Below are 17,882 nucleotides of genomic sequence, written 5' to 3'. Positions count from 1 at the left end.
CACTGGCTTCATCAATAAGTGCATTGATGACGTCTTCCCAACAGTGACTGTACGTACATACTCCAACCAGAAGCCATGGACTACAGGCAACATCCGCACTGAGCTAAATAGTAGAGCTACCGCTTTCAAGGAGCTGGACTCTAACCCGGAGGATTATAAGAAATCCCGCTATGCCCTCTGATGAACCATCAAACAGGCAAAGCGTCAATACAGGGCTAAGATTGAATCGTACTACACCAGCTCTGATGCTCATCGGATGTGGCAGGGCTTGCAAACTATTAGACTACAAAGGGAAGCACAGCCGAGAGCTGCCCAGTGACAGGAGCCTACCAGATGAGCTAAATTACTTCTATGCTCGCTTTGAGGCAAGTAACACTGAAACATGCATGAGAGCACCAGCTGTTCTGGATAACTGTGTGATCATGCTCTCCGCAGCCGATGTGAGTAAGACCTTTAGACAGGTCAACATTCACAAGGCTGCAGGGCAAGACAGATTACCAGGACGTGTACTGTGAGCATGCGCTGACCAACTGGCAAGTGTCTTCACTGACATTTCCAACCTCTCCCTGTCTGAGTCTATAATACCAACATGTTTCAAGCAGACCACCATAGTCCCTGTAGCCAGGAACACTAAGGTAACCTTCCTAAATGACTACCGACCCATAGAACTCACATCTGTAGCCATGAGGTGCTTTGAAAGGCTGGTCATGGCTCAAATCACCATTTTCCCAGAAACCCTAGACCCACTCCAATGTCAATACAGCCCCAACAGATCCACTGATCATGCAATCTTTATTGCACTCCACACTTCCCTTTCACACCTGGACACAAGGAACACCTATGTGAGAATGCTATTCATTGACTACAGCTCAGCATTCAACACCATAGTGCCCTCAAAGCTCATCACTGGGACTAAACACCTCCCTCTGCAACTGGATCCTGGACTTCTTCATGGGCCACCCCAGGTGGAAAGGGTAGGTAACAACACATCTGCCACACTGATCGTTAACACAGGGGCCCCTCAGGGGTGCGTTCTCAATCCCCTCTGTACTCTGTGTTCACTCATGACTGCATGGCCAGGCACAACTCTAACACCATCATTAAGTTTGCCGATGACACAACAGTGGTAGGCCTGAACACCAACAACGATGAGACAGCATATAGGGAGGAGGTCAGAGACCTGGCCGTATGGTGCCTAGACAACAACCTCTGAACGTGATCAAGACTAAGGAGATGATTGTGGACTACAGGAAAAGGAGGACAGAAAACTCCCCCATTCTCATCGACGGGGCTGTAGTGGAGCAGGTTGAGAGCTTCAGTTCCTTGGTATCCACATCACCAACAAACTAACATGGTCCAAGCACACCAAGACCGTCGTGAAGAGGGCACAACAAAACCTATTCCCCCACAGGAGACTGAAAAGATTTGGCATAGGTCCTTAGATCCTCAAAAGGTTCTACAGCTGCACCATCGAGAGCATCCTGACTGGTTCCATCACTGCTTGGTATGGCAACTGCTTGGTCTCCGACCGCAAGGCACTACAGAGGGTAGTGCGTACAGCCCAGTACATCACTGGGGCCAAGCTTCCTGCCATCCAGGACCTCTATACCAGGCGGTGTCAAAGAAAAACTCTAATAATTGTCAAAGACTCCAGCCACCCTAGTCATAGACTGTTCTCTCTGCTATCGCACGGCAAGCGGTACCGGAGCACCAAGTCTAGGACAAAAAGGCTTCTCAACAGTTTTTACCCCCAAGCCATAAGACTCCTGAACATTGAACTTTGATTTGTACCGGTACCCCCAGTATATAGTCTCCACATTGACTCTGTACCGGTACCCCCTGTATATAGCCTCCACATTGACTCTGTGCCGGTACCCCCTTATATAGCCTCCACATTGTACCGGTACCCCCTGTATATAGCCTCCACATTGACTCTGTACCGGTACCCCCTGTATATAGCCTCCACATTGACTCTGTACCGGTACCCCCTGTATATAGCCTCCACATTGACTCTGTACCGGTACCCCCTGTATACAGCCTCCACATTGACTCTGTACCGGTACCCCCCTGTATATAGCCTCCACATTGACTCTGTACCGGTACCCCCTGTATATAGCCTCCACATTGACTCTGTACCGGTACCCCCTGTATATAGCCTCCACATTGACTCTGTACCGGTACCCCCTGTATATAGCCTCCACATTGACTCTGTACCGGTACCCCCTGTATATAGCCTCCACATTGACTCTGTACCGGTACCCCCTGTATATAGCCTCCACATTGACTCTGTACCGGTACCCCCTGTATATAGCCTCCACATTGACTCTGTACCGGTACCCCCTGTATATAGCCTCCACATTGACTCTGTACCGGTACCCCCTGTATATAGCCTCCACATTGACTCTGTACCGGTACCCCCTGTATATAGCCTCCACATTGACTCTGTACCGGTACCCCCTGTATATAGCCTCCACATTGACTCTGTACCGGTACCCCCTGTATATAGTCTCCACATTGACTCTGTACCGGTACCCCCTGTATATAGCCTCCACATTGACTCTGTACCGGTACCCCCTGTATATAGCCTCCACATTGACTCTGTACCGGTACCCCCTGTATATAGCCTCCACATTGTTTATTTTACTGCTGTTCTTTAATTATTTGTTCCTTTATTTCTTATTTTTGTAGGTATTTTCTTAAAACTGCAATGTCGGTTAAGGGCTTGTAAGTAAGCATTTCACTGTAAGGTCTAAACCTGTTGTATTCGGCGCATGTGACTAATACAATTTGATTTGACTGTCTGTCTGTCCTTAGTCAGTCTTACAGTAGCATGGTATGATCAGTCCTACAGTAGCATGGTATGATCAGTCCTACAGTAGGTGATAAAAGACAGGGAGGTAGAGAGATGGAAGAGGCACTGACCTCCAGTCTTAAAGAAGCCAGGAGGGGTCTGTGGTATCTAGTGTGTCCCAGGATGGCTCCCCTGTTCTGGGCCGGGCCCTGATGAAGACCCTCCTGGCTCTGGGTCTCCACGGCTCGCTCCTGTCCTAGACGCCACTCCAGCTCATCCCTCACACCGGACCGTGACTGAGGGGTGGGGGTCAGGGGTCAGGGGGTGGAGGGAGTAGAAATGCATGAAGTGGATTGGTGGGTGAACAAACAGAGATGAATGACCATGAACAAACAGAGGAAGGAATAAAAAATATAAAATAAAAAAAATGGATAAAGAAGATAAAGCCAAGGTGCAAAAATATGAAAACTAAAAGAGAACAGACTGACGGAAAAGGCTAGAGAATGAAGAAAAGCACAAAGAGAAAGACCAACTTAAAGACCACGGCGTACGAGAGAGACGAGAAGAGGACTAGAACGAGGATGAACAACATGATGGGTTGAAACATCTGAAGGACGGAGGGGACACAAAGAGGAGGAGAAAAAAGAGAGGGATCGGGGGGGAAGGAATGCAAAAACACTGTTTATGAAGCGCATGCAATGAGGGATACACGACTCCAAACACAGCTGATACCACAGCAGACTGCAGATAGCTTAGCTAGCATTCCAACCATAGATAGATACCACAGCAGACTGCAGATAGCTTAGCTAGCATTCCAACCATAGATAGATACCACAGCAGACTGCAGATAGCTTAGCTAGCATTCCAACCATAGATAGATACCACAGCAGACTGCAGATAGCTTAGCTAGCATTCCAACCATAGATAGATACCACAGCAGACTGCAGATAGCTTAGCTAGCATTCCAACCATAGATAGATACCACAGCAGACTGCAGATAGCTTAGCTAGCATTCCAACCATAGATAGATACCACAGCAGACTGCAGATAGCTTAGCTAGCACACCAGCCATAGATAGATACCACAGCAGACTACAGATAGCTTAGCTAGCACACCAGCCATAGATAGACACCACAGCAGACTACAGATAGCTTAGCTAGCACGTCAGCCATAGACACCACAGCAGACTACAGATAGCTTAGCTAGCACACCAGCCAGACACCACAGCAGACTACAGATAGCTTAGCTAGCACACCAGACATAGAGACACCAGAGCAGACTACAGATAGCTTAGCTAGCACACCAGACATAGAGATACCAGAGCAGCCTACAGATAGCTTAGCTAGCACACCAGCCATAGACACCACAGCAGACTACAGATAGCTTAGCTAACACACCAGACATAGAGACACCAGAGCAGACTACAGAGAGTTTAGCTAGCATACAACCAGCCATGCAGTAGCAAAAACAACTCTACACACGTGCAATGACGTTATTTTTCACGTTACACTTTTAACTGTTTTACACTGTTAAGCGTGACTCTTCATTAGACTTTATCATTCTACATGACTAACTTTATCTTGTTTTTTTTGAGTAGAAGGCAAACCATGTCCTTCATGCTTGTGAGAATGTTTGTTTGTAGTAGCTGTTAGTTCAGTAACAGTATGCTCCACCCATCCTAACCATAATGAGGATTCTACAGGTATTATCCCTATCCAATTTCAAAAGAGAATTAATGTATTCATTGAATAATTCCAAAAGGCCCAATCGTGGCGTAAAGAGCAAACTGTTTATTAACATGCTGTCTCAAACAGCCGTACCAGTGGTGGAGGGCAACGCAGCGGACGGAAGGTGAAGATACCGGCAAGGTTCTTCCACAGGCAACTCCTAATTCTGACTTCGATTGATTAATTGATTTGTTGATTTGATTGCTTGATCAATTGTGTGGGGAAAAGCCATATGGAAGAAGCTGCCCCTCCCACCGAGTTGAAGCAGGCATCTGCATGTGGGTGCAGGTTAGGGCGATGGATCAAGTCAGCTGTTTGCCATTTCGGGGGCAGGGTGCGTATGGGTATGCGGACGCAGCTCTGAAAGCGAGGGTGTGAGGGATGGTGAATGGGGACGGGGGAAAGGGGGTGGTGGTGCTGTGTGGCTGAGCCGGGTGGCTCAAGGTGGGACAGGCGCTGCTGTGGACCCTCTGCTGTTCGTTTGGTTGTCCTGTGTTTCTCAGTCCATCTCTGAGGACACCAAGTGTGTTCAAGCCCAGCACTAACACACCTGATTCAACTAAACAGCTAATCACCTAGCCCATGATTATCAGTACTGGGCTAGGAACCCCAAGCAATGGATGGGTAACATTGGCCTAAAGTACCGTGTTTATACAGTCAGACAAATTCTGATATTTCTTTCTCACACTAATTGGTCTTCTCACCAATCACATCAGATCTTTTCACACCAGATCTTTTCTGATTGGTCAAAATACCAATTAGTGTGAATAAAAATATATATATATCTGAATTGGGCTACCTGTGTTTAAACGCAGCCAAGGTGTCACCATCTCTGCTTTGTTCCTGCTGGTCTTTACTGATCTAGTGTTGTGCATTCAAACAGGGGGGCTCTGTGGACTTTCTGTAGACGGGTCATGTAGGGGTGTAGTGGGCCGTTTGTTTTTGTCTCACATAGTGTGTGAACCTGGGACCAATGTGAAAGGAAGCTTAAAATAAACATGACTTGTGTTCTGAGTGGGTAGTCTTCTGATAAAGCTGTCCAGACATGGTTCTGTGTCTCAAATGACACCCTATTCTCTATATAGTGCACTACTTTAGACCGGTGTCTGATTGGCTCTGGTCAAATCTAGTGCATTTACACGGGGAATAGGGTGCCATTTCAGAAGCAAGCCCGCGCTAGCTATAATGAATGGTTGTGTATTTGACACGCTACGCTGCATTAGCATCACATTTAGAGGCTGGGAATGGCTCTACTAATGACTGCTCACTTGAGTGAGTTTTATACTGTTTACATCCAGTAGCAATGGACTGTACCATTTACACAGACTCCCCTTGGGGTTTTATACTGTTTACATCCAGTAATAATGGACTGTACCATTTATACAGACTCCCCTTGGGGTTTTATACTGTTTACATCCAGTAATAATGGACTGTACCATTTACACAGACTCCCCTTGGGGTTTTATACTGTTTACATCCAGTAATAATGGACTGTACCATTTATACAGACTCCCCTTGGGGTTTTATACTGTTTAAATCCAGTAGTAATGGACTGTACCATTTACACAGACTCCCCTTGGGGTTTTATACCGTTTACATCCAGTAGTAATGGACTGTACCATTTACACAGACTCCCCTTGAGGTTTTACACCGCTCCCGTCCGTGAATCTGCACTGCGTCTGAAATGGCATCCAATTCACCCACACGGCTCTGGTCCAAAGTAGTGCCCTATTAGTGAACAGGGTTCTATAGAGCTCTGGTCCAAAGTAGTGCCCTATACACTGAGTAGGGTGCCTATTCCTCACTGCTGTTTAAAGTCACGTTGTTCTCTGTCTGACAGATTCTTTACTTCAACATTTCTATTTGTTTCCTGGTGTCTTAATGTATAAATCAGAACGTCCTTGTTGTTTTGTTTCATAATGTCATAATGTATAAATCAGAACGTCCTTGTTGTTTTGTTTCATAATGTCATAATGTATAAATCAGAACGTCCTTGTTGTTTTGTTTCATAATGTCATAATGTATAAATCAGAACGTCCTTGTTGTTTTGTTTCATAATGTCATAATGTATAAATCAGAATGTCCTTGTTGTTTTGTTTCATAATGTCTTAATGTATAAATCAGAACGTCCTTGTTGTTTTGTTTCATAATGTCATAATGTATAAATCAGAACGTCCTTGTTGTTTTGTTTCATAATGTCATAATGTATAAATCAGAACGTCCTTGTTGTTTTGTTTCATGTCTTAATGTATAAATCAGAACGTCCTTGTTGTTTTGTTTCATAATGTCTTAATGTATAAATCAGAACGTCCTTGTTGTTTTGTTTCATGTCTTAATGTATAAATCAGAACGTCCTTGTTGTTTTGTTTCATAATGTCATAATGTATAAATCAGAACGTCCTTGTTGTTTTGTTTCATGTCTTAATGTATAAATCAGAACGTCCTTGTTGTTTTGTTTCATGTCTTAATGTAGAAATCAGAACGTCCTTGTTGTTTTGTTTCATAATGTCATAATGTATAAATCAGAACGTCCTTGTTGTTTTGTTTCAGAATGTCATAATGTATAAATCAGAACGTCCTTGTTGTTTTGTTTCCTGGTGTCATAATGTATAAATCAGAACGTCCTTGTTGTTTTGTTTCATGTCTTAATGTATAAATCAGAACGTCCTTGTTGTTTTGTTTCATGTCTTAATGTATAAATCAGAACGTCCTTGTTGTTTTGTTTCCTGGTGTCTTAATGTATAAATCAGAACGTCCTTGTTGTTTTGTTTCATGTCTTAATGTATAAATCAGAACGTCCTTGTTGTTTTGTTTCATGTCTTAATGTATAAATCAGAACGTCCTTGTTGATTTGTTTCAGAATGTCAATGTATAAATCAAAATGTCATGAAATAATATCAATATCAGTTTTACTCTGTTTTAAGACATACTAACTGATTGATAAGACATACTAACTGATTGATAAGACATACTAACTGATTGATGCAGCCAGGGGGTTGTTGTCCAGATGTAGCAAGGAGACAGACAACGTAACATACAGTACAGACAGTAATGCAACCCAAATGGCACCCTATTCCCAATGTAGGACATTACTTTGGACCAGGGCCCATAGGGCTTTTAACTAGTGCTACCAGCCCGAACCGAGCGAGATTTTTAACCTTTATTTAACTAGGCAAGACAGTTAAGAACAAATTCTTGTTTGCAATCACGGCCTACCCCGGGCCAAATCCGGACGACGCTGGGCCAATTGTATGCCGCTCTATGGGACTCACAATCACGGCCTGGATGTGATGCAGCATTCGTCAATGGCCCATTCTCCTTATAGGAGCCAAGGGCTGAAGCCAAGTAAAGTAAATCCTGAAGGCTCTGGTGAAAGGTGCACTAGATGGTGAAAGGTGCACTAGATGGTGAAAGGTGCACTAGATGGTGAAAGGTGCACTAGATGGTGAAAGGTGCACTAGATGGTGAAAGGTGCACTAGATGGTGAAAGGTGTACTAGATGGTGAAAGGTGCACTAGATGGTGAAAGGTGCACTAGATGGTGAAAGGTGCACTAGATGGTGAAAGGTGCACGGCAGATGTTTCAGGCTCCCGAGTGGTGCAGCGGTCTAAGGCACTGCGTCTCAGTGCTAGAGGAGTCACTACAGACCCTGGTTCAGCGGTCTAAGGCACTGCATCTCACGGCTAGAGGCGTCCCTACAGACCCTGGTTTAGCTGTCTAAGTGTTAGAGGAGTCACTACAGACCCTGGTTCAGCGGTCTAAGACACTGCATCGCAGTGCTAGAGGCGTCACTACAGACCCTGGTTCAGCGGTCTAAGACACTGCATCTCAGTGCTAGAGGCGTCACTACAGACCCTGGTTCAAGCTGTCTAAGGCATCTCAGTGTTAGAGGCGTCACTACAGACCCTGGTTCAGCAGTCTAAGGCATCTCAGTGTTAGAGCAGTCACTACAGACACTGGTTCAAGTGGTCTAAGGCATCTCAGTGTTAGAGGCGTCACTACAGACCCTGGTTCAGTGGTCTAAGGCACTGCATCTCAGTGCTAGAGGTGTCATTACAGACCCTGGTGCAGCGGTCTAAGGCATTGCATCTCAGTGTTAGAGGCATCACTACAGACCCTGGTTCAGCGGTCTAAAGACACTGCATCTCAGTGCTAGAGGAGTCACAACAGACCCTGGTTCAGCGGTCTAAGGCACTGCATCTCAGTGCTAGAGGCGTCACTACAGACCCTGGTTCAGCAGTCTAAGGCACTGCATCTCAGTGCTACAGGCGTCACTACAGACCCTGGTTCAGAGGTCTAAGGTACTGTGTCTCCGTGCTAGAGGCGTCACTACAGACCCTGGTTCAGAGGTCTAAGACACGGCATCTCAGTGCTAGAGGCATCACTACAGACCCTGGTTCAGCGGTCTAAGGCACTGCATCTCAGTGCTAGAGGCTACAGACCCTGGTTCGATTCCAGGCTGCATCACATCCAGGCCTTGATTGGGAGTCCCATAGGGCGGTGCACAATTGGCCCAGCGTTGTCCGGGTTTGGCAGGGGTAGGCCTTCTTTGTAAATAAGAATTTATTCTTAACCTAGTTGCCTAGTTAAATAAAGGTTGAATTAAAAAAATATATATAATAATCATTCTGAAGTAAAGTAAGCCTGAAGTCTCTGGTCAAAGGTAGAGCACTACGTAGTGAATAGGGTGCCATTTCGGCCGCACTTCTGGATAGAGACAGATATAGGTCAAAATTCGGAGGAGTTTTATCCCATTCCTTACCTGGAAATCTGTGACCAGGTCCCGTCCCAGGGTGCCGATGGGCGAGTCTCGTGACATGGAGGTGACCCCAGACAGGAAGCTACTAGACTCAGTGAGGTTGGGCAAGGGTGACAGGTCGTCTCCCCGATCCCGGTCCCTTCCCCTCTCCCTCAGGCCCTCTCCCAGGTGATCCACCTTCTCCATGAAGATATGGAGCTCTGTGCGGAAGGCCTTCATACGGGTGTTGATAGTGTCCAGGACCTGTGAGTCTGGTTTGGGTAGGAGGGTGGTGTCTTCATTAATGCCCTCCAGACTCAAACTGTCCCCTCCTGTTATTAAAATCTTTCCGTCATAGATCAGACTTTCCGTGTCGCTAATGAGACGATCTACGGTCTTCCCAAGGCGCTCTGCTTCTCGTTTGACATTCGTGAACGTCTCGCGGTCTTCTCGCCTACGATTAGATAGTTCGGTGGCGCTGAGCCCGCTGAGCTCGTCCGAGGGCTTGTGACTTCCAAACCCCGAGGTTGTGGTGGTCTTCTCAAAGAGGTCCTCCGAGTCGCTCTCGCCACCGACAGGCCCCTCCCTCTTGGGGTGTAGAAGGAGGAGCCTCCCAGTCTCTTCCTCCTCTGCGGAGTCTCGGCGGCCGGTGTCGCTGTCTGCATCGCTGTCCCGTGGGGAGCCGGTGAGGAGGCCCAGGTGTTGGGCCAGGTCACAGCGCTGAACGTTGGACATCAGAACTCTGTTCTCATACTGCAGCTTCATCACCTGGAGGATGAGGACACGAGACACCATTACGTTAGCTTCAGAGACAAGTAAACATTATGTTAGCTTCAGAGACAAGACAACATTATGTTAGCTTCAGGGACAAGTAAACATTATGTTAGCTTCAGAGACAAGACAACATTATGTTAGCTTCAGGGACAAGTCAACATTATGTAAGCTTCAGAGACAATACAACATTATGATAGCTTCAGAGACAAGACAACATTATGATAGCTTCAGAGACAAGTCAACATTATGATAGCTTCAGAGACAAGTCAACATTATGATAGTTTCAGAGACAAGTCAACATTATGATAGCTTCAGAGACAAGTCAACATTATGTTAGCTTCAGAGACAAGTCAACATTATGTTAGCTTCAGAGACAAGTCAACATTATGTTAGCTTCAGAGACAAGTCAACATTATGTTAGCTTCAGAGACAAGTCAACATTATGTTAGCTTCAGAGACAAGTCAACATTATGTTAGCTTCAGAGACAAGTCAACATTATGATAGCTTCAGAGACAAGTTAACATTATGATAGCTTCAGAGACAAGTTAACATTATGATAGCTTCAGAGACAAGTCAACATTATGTTAGCTTCAGAGACAAGTCAACATTATGATAGCTTTAGAGACAAGTCAACATTATGATAGCTTCAGAGACAAGTCAACATTATGATAGCTTCAGAGACAAGTTAACATTATGATAGCTTCAGAGACAAGTTAACATTATGATAGCTTCAGAGACAAGTTAACATTATGATAGCTTCAGATACAAGTCAACATTATGATAGCTTTAGAGACAAGTCAACATTATGATAGCTTCAGAGACAAGTCAACATTATGATAGCTTCAGAGACAAGTCAACATTATGTTAGCTTCAGAGACAAGTCAACATTATGATAGCATTAGAGACAAGTCAACATTATGTTAGCTTCAGAGACAAATCAACATTATGATAGCTTCAGAGACAAGTTAACATTATGATAGCTTCAGAGACAAGTTAACATTATGATAGCTTCAGAGACAAGTCAACATTATGATAGCTTTAGAGACAAGTCAACATTATGATAGCTTCAGAGACAAGTCAACATTATGTTAGCTTCAGAGACAAGTCAACATTATGATAGCTTTAGAGACAAGTCAACATTATGATAGCTTCAGAGACAAGTCAACATTATGATAGCTTCAGAGACAAGTCAACATTATGTTAGCTTCAGAGACAAGTCAACATTATGATAGCATTAGAGACAAGTCAACATTATGTTAGCTTCAGAGACAAATCAACATTATGATAGCTTCAGAGACAAGTTAACATTATGATAGCTTCAGAGACAAGTTAACATTATGATAGCTTCAGAGACAAGTCAACATTATGATAGCTTTAGAGACAAGTCAACATTATGATAGCTTCAGAGACAAGTCAACATTATGTTAGCTTCAGAGACAAGTCAACATTATGTTAGCTTCAGAGACAAGTCAACATTATGATAGCTTTAGAGACAAGTCAACATTATGTTAGCTTCAGAGACAAGTCAACATTATGATAGCTTCAGAGACAAGACAACATTATGATAGCTTCAGAGACAAGTCAACATTATGCTAGCTTCAGAGACAAGTCAACATTATGTTAGCTTCAGAGACAAGTCAACATTATGTTAGCTTCAGAGACAAGTCAACATTATGATAGCTTCAGAGACAAGTCAACATTATGTTATCTTTAGAGACAAGTCAACATTATGAAAGCTTAAGGAACGTCCTGAATGGTACCCTATTCCTTTTACACACCTTCTTACCAGAACCCAAAGGGCTTGGGTCAACAGTAATGCACTATCAAGGGAAAAATGCCATTTAGGAAGCAACATAAGATAAAATCAGATACAATCATAGAGCATTATGGGTACTGTCATGACTTTGGCCTTGGGGTAGGTTTATGACAGTCATAAATACCTCTTTCCCCCTTTTTCCTCTCTCTACCCTACTGATGTTACATTTGCAAAACCCCTTGGTTAACATAGAGATTCTGGGAACATCAGTAGGTGGAGGGAAATGAACTATATTCTGGTAATCCGACCAATTGAACATATGCGGTGGTACTTAATGAATATGATGTCAGTTCGGTTGTCATCTGAGACATAAACTCTACAGTGGAAAGTCTACACATCAGAGTTATCGGATTCACATGGAATTAATGTTCAATTTAAATGTTTGAATATGAAATTATTCGTGATGGGATGAAATGTGATTTTAGCTTCTAAAATGTGAGATTTGGGTTTTCATAAGATAGGGCTCTGCTCAATCAGTGGCCCACCCCTGTGAAGGGACATTGGCTATAAAACTTTTCAAACACGCCCTCCTCTCCCTTCCTATATAAAGCCTTGACGACAATATAACCTCCTGTTCCGAGGACGTGAGGACGGCGGTCCGATGTCAGAATGGTTCAGATAATAACTACAGAACGAAGCCAACATCAGCGCGAGCTTGGTTGCGAATGGTATAAACTTTGAACTCTTATTTACTACAGAAGTGATACCTCCTAGCCATTGAGTTAGCAACAGCCACTGCAAACGAGGGTTAGGAAGGAACAGACAGAGTATCCCGTCTACCACACAACGACATTACTACAACGTAATCAATTTACCAGCAGAGACATTCTTCAAAGGACAGAGGACTCGGTTTGGCAACACGGTCTTCCATCTACCACCAACCTACTGAAGCGCAGCTCAGAGTAAATATTTATTGCATTTTCCTTTTCCAAATGGGCGGTAATTTAGAATGCATAAGATACTGTATTTACGATGACACAGCTTCTCCCCTTTGCCCCTCAGTCTTCCTGCTCTTTCACTCAACTCAGCCCCTTTTCTTTTGTGTTTTGTATTGCTGATTCAACTTGTTAGCCAGGGTTCGTGCAGACAACTTTCAGATGAGACTGAATTAAGATGACGATTAATATTGACTGCTATTGATGTAAAATATTACTAGGTCTTTAAGAGTTTATTCGGAAGATAACAGCTCTATAAATATTATTTGCTGCCTCACCTTTCCACTGAGCTCGTTTATCTGCATTATGGGTACTGTAGTCCATCATGCTGCCTCATACAGAGCATTATGGGTACTGTAGTAAATCATGCTGCCTCACCTTTCCACTGAGCTCGTTTATCTGCATCCTGGCTGCCTTCAGCTCCTCCATCATCACCACACCGCTTCCGTTACTCCCATTACCGGACTTCATCATCATCATCACTCCGACCTCGCCTTCCTCGTCTCTCGGGCCGAACTTGAAGCGGTTCAGTTCTGAGATCAGCTGCTTGTTGTGGTCCTCGATCTCTGAGATGGACCGCCGGAGAAGTTCTGCCTCTTCCTCTACAAACTGTAGGTGGCGTCGCAGCTCCCCGGCTGACTCCAGAGCGTCTCCGCCGTACGGGGAGGAGGGCATGCTGCTGAAGGGCTCCCGGCCGAAACAGTCCCTCTCGTACTGGTAGCGGATGTCGTCGTTCTCAGCCCGCAGGCCTCGGTTCTCCACCTGATAATAATGAACATAATGATTAGGAAGCGATCTTCATTTACAGGAAGAAATCAAAGTACTGCAGGAAGGGGAAACAAAAGACAATAGCACCCTATTCCTTACATAGTGCACTACTTTGACCTATAGTAGTGGATGGGGCTCTGGTCTATAGTAGTGGATAGGGCTCTGGTCTATAGTAGCGGATAGGGCTCTGGTCTATACTAGTGGATAGGGCTCTGGTCTATACTAGTGGATAGGGCTCTGGTCTATACTAGTGGATAGGGCTCTGGTCTATAGTAGTGGATAGGGCTCTGGTCTATACTAGTGGATAGGGCTCTGGTCTATACTAGTGGATAGGGCTCTGGTCTATAGGAGTGGATAGGGCTCTGGTCTATAGGAGTGGATAGGGCTCTGGTCTATAGTAGTGGATAGGGCTCTGGTCTATAGGAGTGGATAGGGCTCTGGTCTATAGGAGTGGATAGGGCTCTGGTCTATAGTAGTGGATAGGGCTCTGGTCTATACTAGTGGATAGGGCTCTGGTCTATACTAGTGGATAGGGCTCTGGTCTATAGGAGTGGATAGGGCTCTGGTCTATAGTAGTGGATAGGGCTCTGGTCTATAGGAGTGGATAGGGCTCTGGTCTATAGGAGTGGATAGGGCTCTGGTCTATAGGAGTGGATAGGGCTCTGGTCTATAGTAGTGGATAGGGCTCTGGTCTATAGTAGTGGGATAGGGCTCTGGTCTATACTAGTGGATAGGGCTCTGGTCTATAGTAGTGGATAGGGCTCTGGTCTATAGTAGTGGATAGGGCTCTGGTCTATACTAGTGGATAGGGCTCTGGTCTATACTAGTGGATAGGGCTCTGGTCTATAGTAGTGGATAGGGCTCTGGTCTATAGTAGTGGGATAGGGCTCTGGTCTATACTAGTGGATAGGGCTCTGGTCTATAGTAGTGGGATAGGGCTCTGGTCTATAGTAGTGGATAGGGCTCTGGTCTATAGTAGTGGGATAGGGCTCTGGTCTATACTAGTGGATAGGGCTCTGGTCTATAGTAGTGGATAGGGCTCTGGTCTATACTAGTGGATAGGGCTCTGGTCTATAGGAGTGGATAGGGCTCTGGTCTATAGGAGTGGATAGGGCTCTGGTCTATAGGAGTGGATAGGGCTCTGGTCTATAGGAGTGGATAGGGCTCTGGTCTATAGGAGTGGATAGGGCTCTGGTCTATACTAGTGGATAGGGCTCTGGTCTATAGGAGTGGATAGGGCTCTGGTCTATAGGAGTGGATAGGGCTCTGGTCTATAGTAGTGGATAGGGCTCTGGTCTATAGGAGTGGATAGGGCTCCGGTCTATAGTAGTGGATAGGGCTCCGGTCTATAGTCGTGGATAGGGCTCTGGTCTATACTAGTGGATAGGGCTCTGGTCTGTAGTAGTGGATAGGGCGCTGGTCTATAGTAGTGGATAGGGCTCTGGTCTATACTAGTGGATAGGGCTCTGGTCTATAGGAGTGGATAGGGCTCTGGTCTATACTAGTGGATAGGGCTAGGGCTCTGGTCTATAGGAGTGGATAGGGCTCTGGTCTATACTAGTGGATAGGGCTCTGGTCTATAGTAGTGGATAGGGCTCTGGTCAATAGTAGTGGGATAGGGCTCTGGTCTATAGTAGTGGATAGGGCTCTGGTCTGTAGTAGTGGATAGGGCTCTGGTCTATAGGAGTGGATAGGGCTCTGGTCTGTAGTAGTGGATAGGGCTCTGGTCTATACTAGTGGATAGGGCTCTGGTCTATACTAGTGGATAGGGCTCTGGTCTATAGTAGTGGATAGGGCTCTGGTCTATACTAGTGGATAGGGCTCTGGTCTATACTAGTGGATAGGGCTCTGGTCTATATTAGTGCACTCCATGGATTAGAATGGGATAGGGTTCTATTTTCAGACACACCCAGGGTTAAAAGACTCGGGCCACTCACCTCCAGCTCTACAATTTTCCTCCCCAGAATATTTGCCTCTTCCTCCACCAGTTTGAGTCGGAGCCGTAGCTCAGCCTCCCTGGTGCTGTGGGGCCCACCACCTGCAAGCTCTGCAAGGGGTAGAGGGCTGTCCACGTCCCCGTAGACTGACTTATACTGCTGGATCTCCTGCTCTAGCTTGTCCTTCTCCTTCCCCAGCTTGGCCATCTTCTTACGCATGAGGGTGGATTCTTCCTTAGAGAACTGCAGCTGACACCTGAGATCTGCACTGTCCTCCTGTGAAGAGGAGAGGGAGGAGGAGTAGGGGGGAGGGGAGGAGGAGGAGTAGGGGGAGGGGAGGAGGAGGAGTAGGGGAGAGAGGAGGGGGAGGAGAAGTAGGGGGAGGGGAGGAGTAGGGGAGAGAGGAGGGGAAGGAGGGAGGAGGGGAGAGAGGAGGGGGAGGAGGGAGGAGGGGGAGAGGAGGAGGAGGAGTAGGGGAGAGAGGAGGGGGAGGAGGAGTAGGGGGAGGGGAGGAGGAGGAGTAGGGGGGAGGGGAGGAGGAGGAGTAGGGGAGAGAGGAGGGGGAGGAGGAGTAGGGGGAGGGGAGGAGTAGGGGGAGGGGAGGAGTAGGGGAGAGAGGAGGGGAAGGAGGGAGGAGGGGAGAGAGGAGGGGGAGGAGGGAGGAGGGGGAGAGGAGGAGGAGGAGTAGGGGAGAGAGGAGGGGGAGGAGGGAAGAGGGGAAGAGGGAGAGGAAGAGTGAGGAGGGAGGAGGAAGAGACAGTAAGAAGAGGGATGAGGGTGAGGAGGAAGAGGAAGATGGGGGAGAGGTATGCTCATTGTGAAATCGAATTGGTTTATGTGATAGAATGTGTGATAGAAGCCACCTACCTGGTTCAGAGATGATAGAATGTGTGATAGAAGCCACCTACCTGGTTCAGAGATGATAGAATGTGTGACAGAAGCCACCTACCTGGTTCAGAGATGATAGAATGTGTGATAGAAGCCACCTACCTGGTTCAGAGATGATAGAATGTGTGATAGAAGCCACCTACCTGGTTCAGAGATGATAGAATGTGTGACAGAAGCCACCTACCTGGTTCAGAGATGATAGAATGTGTGATAGAAGCCACCTACCTGGTTCAGAGATGATAGAATGTGTGATAGAAGCCACCTACCTGGTTCAGAGATGATAGAATGTGTGATAGAAGCCATCTACCTGGTTCAGAGATGATAGAATGTGTGATAGAAGTCTCCGACCTGGTTCAGAGATGATAGAATGTGTGATAGAAGTCTCCTACCTGGTTCAGAGATGATAGAATGTGTGATAGAAGCCACCTACCTGGTTCAGAGATGATAGAATGTGTGATAGAAGTCTCCTACCTGGTTCAGAGATGATAGAATGTGTGATAGAAGCCACCTACCTGGTTCAGAGATGATAGAATGTGTGATAGAAGTCTCCTACCTGGTTCAGAGATGATATAATGTGTGATAGAAGCCACCTACCTGGTTCAGAGATGATAGAATGTGTGATAGAAGTCTCCTACCTGGTTCATAGACTTCTTGTCCCTAAACGTTTCCCTGCTTCCTCTCCGTCGTGTACCAGTCTGTGAGAAGGAAGAGAAAACACAAATATCAGAGGACATCCTTAGTCTGCACACTGGCCACGTACAATAACTAGGACAAGGTGGGGACAATGAGTTACACTGCTTCAATCCTCAAAACACATTTTCTTTTTGACAGAACACATGTAACTATAGAAGTAGAATGAATAGAATGGGCTTGGAACCTCTAACCCTGGCAAAAAGGGGTAAAACTGTGGGCAAAGCCCTGTTTCTGTGGAGAGTGTGGAGGAGATATGGACGTGGCAAATATTTCACTGGTGCTGGGACTAGGATGGCTCTACAACAAACTCACATACTTTCTCATCCAGGTCTTCCTCAGATTGGAAGACATGTTGTGCCCAAAGTACAACAGACACCGAGAGACTGACCAACAGATAGATAGACCAACAGACAGGCACACAGACCAACAGACAGGCAGACAGACAGACAGATAGACCAACAGACAGGCAGACAGACACAGACAGACGGGCAGACAGATAGACCAACAGACAGGCAGACAGACAAATAGACCAACAGACAGGCAGACAGACAAATAGACCAACAGACAGGCAGACAGACACAGACAGACACCAATAGACACAGACAGGCAGACAGACAGACAGACAGACATCTTATTCTGTTTCTGACTCAACAAACACCACATCTCCACAATAACCTGTCCTGAGCATTTGCCTGCCTGTCTGTCTGTTTATGTCGGACATTTGAAATGTGTTCTAACGAGCTTTGCATCACGCGAAGCAAAGCCAGGATCAAATGCGTCCTTCTGCACGATAGCTTAGTGTTTTCACTGACTG

General features: G+C 45.9%; 1 protein-coding gene across 1 annotated transcript in view; it reads right to left on the bottom strand.

The window, feature by feature from the left end:
* LOC109881536 (microtubule cross-linking factor 1) overlaps positions 1–17,882 on the bottom strand; it is a 134,671-nt gene that overhangs the window by 54,455 nt on the left and 62,334 nt on the right. Inside the window, exons 4-9 of the mRNA XM_031806769.1 lie at positions 17,011–17,070; positions 15,488–15,763; positions 13,161–13,544; positions 9,281–10,024; positions 3,294–3,398; positions 2,923–3,087 (exon numbers count right to left, since the gene is read on the bottom strand). Of these exons, the coding sequence (XP_031662629.1) occupies positions 2,923–3,087; positions 3,294–3,398; positions 9,281–10,024; positions 13,161–13,544; positions 15,488–15,763; positions 17,011–17,070 (1,734 nt within the window). The remainder of the gene's footprint in view (positions 1–2,922; positions 3,088–3,293; positions 3,399–9,280; positions 10,025–13,160; positions 13,545–15,487; positions 15,764–17,010; positions 17,071–17,882) is intronic.

This window comes from Oncorhynchus kisutch, linkage group LG27 (genome assembly GCF_002021735.2).
Source record: "Oncorhynchus kisutch isolate 150728-3 linkage group LG27, Okis_V2, whole genome shotgun sequence".
In the NCBI taxonomy this organism is placed as follows: Eukaryota; Metazoa; Chordata; class Actinopteri; order Salmoniformes; family Salmonidae; genus Oncorhynchus; species Oncorhynchus kisutch.
This window is presented reverse-complemented; position numbering and strand designations above follow the sequence as displayed.